At 38.5% G+C, this 7,643-nt stretch overlaps 1 protein-coding gene across 1 annotated transcript; it reads right to left on the bottom strand.

Moving 5' to 3' along the window:
• Positions 1-4,072: 4,072 nt before the first annotated feature.
• On the bottom strand, positions 4,073-6,587 carry LOC121257780 (probable inactive receptor kinase At1g27190). Its single transcript, XM_041159010.1, has one exon. The coding sequence runs from the start codon at positions 6,289-6,291 to the stop codon at positions 4,462-4,464; it is 1,830 nt and encodes a 609-aa protein (XP_041014944.1). The 5' UTR covers positions 6,292-6,587; the 3' UTR covers positions 4,073-4,461.
• Between the last annotated feature and the right edge of the window lie 1,056 nt (positions 6,588-7,643).

Genomic DNA, 7,643 nt, shown 5'->3' with positions numbered 1-7,643 from the left:
AAGGGTATTAAACGCCTCCAATGCTTAAGTTAGGTTACTAATATAATTCATTTGTGTCTCCAAGGTTTGACTCAACGTCTTGAATTTCCTCCGATATTTATAGAGTAAGGGAGGGCTTGCTCAAGTCTGTGTAACCACCCAATCCCATCATTCAAATTGGATTCAGGTTAATTACCGTTTAAACTCCCCTTTATCCTGCCTGGGATACTTATCCGGAGGAAAGACATTTGAATTTCCATATTATTCGAGCATGATTACGCAACAACTTTGTGTTCGTCGGTTGCATGGGATGATTTGGGGCTCACGGTTGCGCTCCAGATGAACTGGCTAGGCCGGAATATATGGATTGTCTTTATCGAACCCCTGGGCCCGTATAGCGTGTGGGCAGGCCCATTGGGGGAAAGGTGGTTTCGAGCCTTCCACCTGCAATGTCATCACACTTCCTCGCCCCCACCCACCTTATATGAGACTGAGGCACTGAGCACATAGAAGTTATCACTTATCGATTGCATTCGAAGTATAATATTTATTGTTATCTATAAAAATTATATAGATTATATTAAATATTCAATAAATATCAAATTGAAAAATTGAAAAAACTTAGATTCACGTACAACTTGGTCAGGTCTGCAAGATTGCAAATCTCGCGAATGAGGATTGAGATATAGCCGACCAGGACTTAACGGGGCCCCGCCCAAATGTTAATGCTATCACGAGGATGCGCTGTTGCCGACCTTGTCTTTTTCGTATTGTCTATTCTTATTAGGAGAGCAAAAGCTTAGACTCGAACCAAATACCGGATAGCAATAATTTATTTATTAACTGTCACCTTACCTTACCCTCTACACAAGTCTCGCGTTTTTTCTTTTTTTTTTTTTTTTTTTTTTTGGGTCTGTTTTCTGAAAACATAAATCTCTAGGCAAATCAGGGTCAAGCGGAAATCAAGCTTTCATAAAGAGATAAAAAAAAATTACCTATAACCATAAAAGCATGCCTCGAGGTATGTGTGTAAACGAGTTAATTTAAATACGAAGTAAGTTCGGGATTTACATCGAGTTAATTTGGACTTTTTGTTAATATTGTCATAAGGTTTATACATTCATTATTCATATATAAATGATTATATTAAGAAGAGTTCAAGTGACATCTTTAATATTAGGAACATCATTTCATCTAATCTCTCTAAATATTAAAAATATTGTCCTCGTAAGTATAGAAATAATAAGATAAAACATAATAAATATGAAGTTATAAAAGTTTATATGATTCGAGTAAACAATTCATTTAATAAAGAATCAAGCTGAACTCAAGTTTAATTGAGCATATTGATGTCGTGTTTCGCAAGTCTAGGCAATTCCACGCTGCAGCACTCGGGCTCTTCCCTACAAGGAGGAGAGGGAGACCTCGAGGTCCGTGATACCTCCGACGCTCAAGTTAATTTCAATATAGGAGATGAAGAGAGAAAGTAGTAAAAATGTCAATAGATGTTAACATTTTTGTTAATTGTGGGCGATGCCTATTTATACCCTATGGTATGACCTTCATGGTAGTGAGGTGTCGCTTGGGAGAAGATCAGGCTCTCATGTAACCTATCCGTCATACCATAGGATGTTCAGGTCTGATGGTGACTGCTCCTGACGCAGGGTCTCTCCCATGGAGTTCCAAGTCCTGGCTACATTGAATACAATATGTCTTCTCCCTAAGTTTCTCTCATCTCGTTAATATGGCATGCCTTACTCTCTAAGCTTTATATCTTTCATTAATGCAGCGTGCCTTCTTCAGCTTCTCTTCTGTCTGTCATGTCTGGGTGGCAATATTTAGAGTCGATAAGTGTACCTATTCATTGGCTAGTAGGTTTCCAAACTGTCTTCCTTGCCAATTGTTTGCCATGGTTTCCTATATATCTATCTTCTTTAGTTGGGCCTTTGAGATACACACGGTCCGGCCAGATCCCACATCTGGGCTAGGGCCTGGGCCTGGGTCTGACCCAGGGGATAGCTCCCCTCACAGAGTCGATCTTGAGCAGTTTGTTGAGTAGTCTTATTTATTTAGAACACTAGAGATTTTCATAATCTAGGCTCGAAGCAATTATGACATCTGAAATACATAGTTATAGAAAAAAGTCGGCTCAAATTCTTGCATAAATTTAAAAGTTTCAAGTAGAAGGGATACATTAAATGGGTCTTACATTATTTATTACTTATTTAATACTGTTTAAAATGATAATACAGACAAATATAAAAGCATCTTCAAGTTTAAAGAAGATTTTGATCCATTATTTATTTATAAAGGTCCAGTTTATTTAGGTGAATAGCAAATATAGCACTATAGAAGACTAGAAGTGCTTTATAAACGACATCATGACAACCTTTTAGTCGCCGAATCACGTTTCACATCATCCACATGAAAAGCATAAAAGATCGATCCTCTGCAATCGGGGGGTTGTCAATGCACATTGCAAAAGCTAGAATCCATGTGATGTCATTTTAACCAGATGACTTCTGTGCCTCCCAAAAGTCTTAAAACTGGACATTTAAAACCATTCATGTTCAGCTACTCAAAATGAGAGAAATTAGCTTCCTTTTAAATAGAAATCACCAAAAACAAAATGTGTCCTGCCCAAAATAAGGAAAACTGTTCACACTTTGCTACAATTGCTAGTGACTCTATCAAGGTTAAACGATTATTTTATGAGCAATTCTACTCATCAGTCATTATTCACTCCCACATCCCATGCTTACAATTTTTTCATAAGGTGTGGAGATATTTTTCATAATGTGGAAGTATTTTTCTTAGGATGTAAAGTGTGAAATAGTGAATATTGACTGATTAAAAAAAATTTTCTTATTTTATATATTCAACGTTTTGATTAGAAATGTAGAAAAAATAAATTGTTATAAAGAAACAATACATAAAATTTTGAGAACATAGATTTCTTTGGATGAGCAAAGTTTATTCATTGGATGGGAAAGTTGAGAGAAAAGCAGGTAGAAAAGCAGGTATAGGGATGGAAAAGAAGGAAAAAATGCAAAAGATGATGGCTTTCCGAAATGAACGTTTGGTGTAAGGATTGAAGAATAGACGAAGATATTATATTTAAATTCTTTATTGGAGGATATACTTGTTGTATCATTTTGTCCCGAATAATGGGAAGATTATTACCTTACTACTACTTATTTATTATTCTTTTTGTATTTAATTTTTTTTAATTTTTTATTTTACTTAATGATTAAGGAAGTGAGTAATAGTAAAGTTATATATATATATATATATTTTTTCTTAATGATTAAAGATGTTAAAAAAATATTTTAAAAAAATGATAAAAACATAAAAGTTAAAAATTAAAAAAAAAAATGAAATGCACTTGGGTAATATAGAGGGATAGTAAGCTATCACTACTCGTTTGTCTCGGTTCCTGTCTCTTCTTCCACATCACTGGATAATCCGATGGGTCCAGATGGAAACCACTCACCCGTGGACCCCTCTTTTTCCTTCTTGTTTTCTCATCCGCCAAACAATGACAAACTCTAATCCACTCTCCCATTTCTTTCCTTCCTCCTCCATACTCCTGAAATCCCTCCTCATATCAATATAAAATTAATATAATTTCTTGATCAAGAGGAAGCTCATTTGTTTTTTTTTTTAACACCCTTTATTTAATAATGGAGCATGGATTCTCTATTGTAATTTTTTGACCAAGTTGCCTCAAGTTTTCTATCGATAATTTGAATAATGTTATTCCTATCTTTGAATTTTTGTCATCTCAAGTATATCAATTGATGGTGACGCATTTGGACTATTTGAATGATTTTTTCCCATCAAAACTTAACAACCACTCCAAAATTCATCACATTTGTTTAACAAATCTAAGACAAATGAAGACATTTCTCATCAAGATTCCCCTGGCGTTTGCTTCACAACCGAATTTTGACCGAAAAAGAAATTGGAACTGATATTGAACACCATCTTTACTTGAATGTTGGTTAACCAAAACTTCCATCAAAGTTATGAAGCTTCTATGTGACCCAAGCTTATCAAAGTAAGCTCAAGTCTGATTATTACACAGACAACATGGAATATGACAAACTTTATAAGAATCTTGAGGCATCAGATCACAGGGAATTTTGTTCATAAAATAAACAATCGGTATCAGATAGGTTAGAGAGTTGAGCTGATTAGCAAAGCTCAAGATTCAGAGGTCTTGAACAGCATGTCACAAACCACAATGATTTAGAGGCAATTTTATCCACGGCAAGAACAGAAAAGTTTCTGAAATAAAAGCTACATTGCATAATGCTTCTTTGATGCGACAAATGAGCGGTAGAACAGGGAATCACGGTCGAGTGAAATGCGTACCAATTGCGAAAAACACCTTTCTGGCCATAACAGAAAACAATGCTGCAATTCTCAAAGCACGCAAAGGGCTTTTTATGTCCTTTCTTCATCTTTTCCCAACCTGGGTTACTCCTTGTAGGAAGGATCTTTTTTCCCAGAGATCACCGGAAATTCGTCATACTGTTCAGAAAAACCAAGACTCTCAGCCATGCTTTTCAGAGACTCATAAACCTGGTACATAGAAGGTCTATCCTTTGGCCTAGAAGCCACACAAGTACAAGCAACTTTCATAAACTGAACAATTTCATCGTCATGACCTTTTCCACTGAGAGCCTTATCAATGGCATCCTTGCTGCCACCAGTGACGAACAACTGACTCACCCAAGCCACCAAATTGCCCTTGTATACTTCCCCTGCATTGGTAACTTCAAGAGGCTTCTGCCCTGTCACCAACTCCAAAAGCACTACCCCAAAACCAAAGACATCCCCTTTCAACGAGGCAACCATTGTGCTCGAGTACTCGGGAGCCACATAACCAATCTCCCCCAAATCGCCATTCACAAACGAGCTATCACCAGAATCACGAGAACCCACAAGCCTTGCTAACCCGAAGTCCGATATGCGGGCTTCGAAATCATAATCGAGAAGAATGACATTGGAGCTAATGTTTTGGTGCATATAGGGTGGCTGACAAGCATGGTGAAGCCAAGCAAGTCCTCTGGCAGCCCCCAAACCAATTCGCAGCCTCGTCGGCCAGTCCATGAAACCATACTGACTATTGGCATTGCCACTTCCATGCAGCTGAGAGTGCAAAGTCCCATTAAACATGTGCTTGTACACCAAAAGCTTCTCTTCCTCCACCACACAAAAGCCCAATAATGGCACTAAGTTGGGATGCCTGAGCTGCCCCAACCTGTTCATCTCCGACCGGAATTGCTTCTCGCTGAGCTTACAAGCATTAAGCCGCTTGATCGCGAGGGCCGACCCATCCGGCAACACGGCCTTATAAGAAACCCCTGTTCTCGTCGAGATTACGATGTTTTCAGAATCGAAATTGTTCGTCGCCGCCAACAAGTCCGCCAACCTGACTTTCACGATGGGTTTCTGAAACAAAGAAACTTGAACAAGCTTGTGTGACCTCAGCAGCTCGACCCAGAAACCACCACCCTTCTCGCCACTACCACTAACACCATTGCCACGCTTTTCCCCACTCCGCCTAAAGAAGCACCACCACCAGATCAAAAACCCCAGAAACAAAGATCCGGCGGCACCTATAACCCCGGCAGCGACGATAATGGCGAGGCTTTTGCTGCTTAGTCCCCCACACTTGGATCCGAGGAGCTTTCCACAGAGCCCATCGTTCCCATCAAAGACCGATTCGTCAAATTTCCCCAAATCGGATGGTACAGAACCGGAAAGATCGTTGTTGGCCAAGGAGAACTTCTTCAAGCGATCCAGGCGGCCGAGGCCGTAAGGGATCGAACCGGAGAGCCGATTACCGCTCAAGACCAAGGTGTTGAGGAACTTGCAATCGGCGATCTCCGGAGGGATCGGGCCGGAGAGTTGGTTGGAGGAAAGATCTAGGTTTACGAGGTAAGGCAGCCAGAGGCAGATTTGGGGAGGGATGGGGCCGGAAAGGGCATTTCCGGAGAGATCGAGGTTCTGGAGGCTCCGGCAGTGCTTGAGGGACTCCGGCAAGGCACCGGCTAGCTGCATGGAGGGGAGCTGGAGGCCGAGGAGGCGGGTCTCCTGCTGGTTCCAGCAAGACACACCTACGAGCTTGCAGATTGCAGCTACGGAGATGTCGCTGAAGGTCCAGGAGCTAAGCTTGTTTGCGGGGTCCGAGAGCGAGCGCTTCACGCCCTCAAGACACATCACGTCATCTTCAATAGATTGGCAGGGATCAAAAGAGCAAAACAGCAAGATCGAAGCTAAGAAAGGAACCAGAAAGTTCATGGCGCAAAGAGCTGGAATAACAACAAGAACTGGGTCTTTTACTTCACTGCGAGAGTTCTCACTCAGAGCTAGAGCTGCGAGGTGCTGCTGCGAAGCACAGGATTGGAGTGGGCTCTGCGAAGAAGGTGGTGGAGAGGAAGGAAGTAGGGGAGATATGCTCGGAAGGAGGGGAGATATGCTCACATGGGGGAAGGGGACTGTGACTGTGTTCGGTACGCTCTCACACACACTGAAATGCAGCTTTTTTGACCGCCAGTTGATTTTTCTTTTTTTTTGCTTGAATTTCAAGAAATGTAAAAGCGACGCCGTTTACCATTCAAAGAAAGTAGGCCTTGTGATGTGACAAACAGGCTTCTTAGTTCTTCCTCGTTCAACAAAGAAGTTGAAGTTTTGAAAGCGACCAAATTTACATTAAAAATGTTAAATATTATTTAAAAAATTAAGGGCTAATTTGGATATATTATTTATTATTTTTATTATTATTATTTAATATTTTATTATTATCATTTATTATTTTATTATTTTATTATTATTATTTATAAAATATCTAAAATCATCTCACTATCTAAACGTAACCTAAATATAAATTCATGTTATAATAAGATTGAATCATATTCTTTCGCTATTAATGCATGTTTTAATAAGGATTGTTCATAAATTTAGTATATAATACGTCATTTATGTCGCTTAATAAAAGTACTAAGCGACATCCACATGTTAGATATGTGAATAAAGAGACTTGCAAATAAATTTATTCTCTAATCTAAAGTTAGAAATCTCTATTTTCTTACCATTAACAAAAAGAACGTGAAGCTTTGTTTTGATTGAAATCCTTTCGTCTTTTTAGAAAGGGTAAATTGCTAAAAATAAAAATTATATCTATATTATATTATTCTCAAATGCACTTTTAAATTACTCACTTTAAAATACGATTGTTTCAACTTCATTGTTAAAAAATTGAATAATATGATTATCCTTCTTTATCATAAAATAATATAATTATCTTGCCACCATGGTTACAACTGTTACACCTTTCAACATGAGATTCATGGCTTCAGATTCTAGATACTCTTCTGACTGAGGAAAATAGGTCACGTTTGGATAGTAAGATGAGATGAGATGGTTTTAGATAAAGTTAAAAATTAAATAAAATATTATTACAATATTTTAGGACTATGTCATGGCAAGCCTTGGTTGGAAGAAAATGGCTAAGTGTTCCAAACATGCCCTAAGTGTTTCAATGTGACCAAACACAGATCAGGCAACTTAGAATATAAATAAGTTGTTTGCTGATCATCATTTAGAAGTTTGTTTAAGAGTGTGATTGTACTTGGAGGGTTTTTTTTTTTTTA

This window comes from Juglans microcarpa x Juglans regia, chromosome 3S, assembly GCF_004785595.1.
Source record: "Juglans microcarpa x Juglans regia isolate MS1-56 chromosome 3S, Jm3101_v1.0, whole genome shotgun sequence".
NCBI lineage: Eukaryota > Viridiplantae > Streptophyta > Magnoliopsida > Fagales > Juglandaceae > Juglans > Juglans microcarpa x Juglans regia.
Note: the sequence above shows the minus strand (reverse complement) of the source record. Positions and strands in the feature narration are given on the sequence as shown.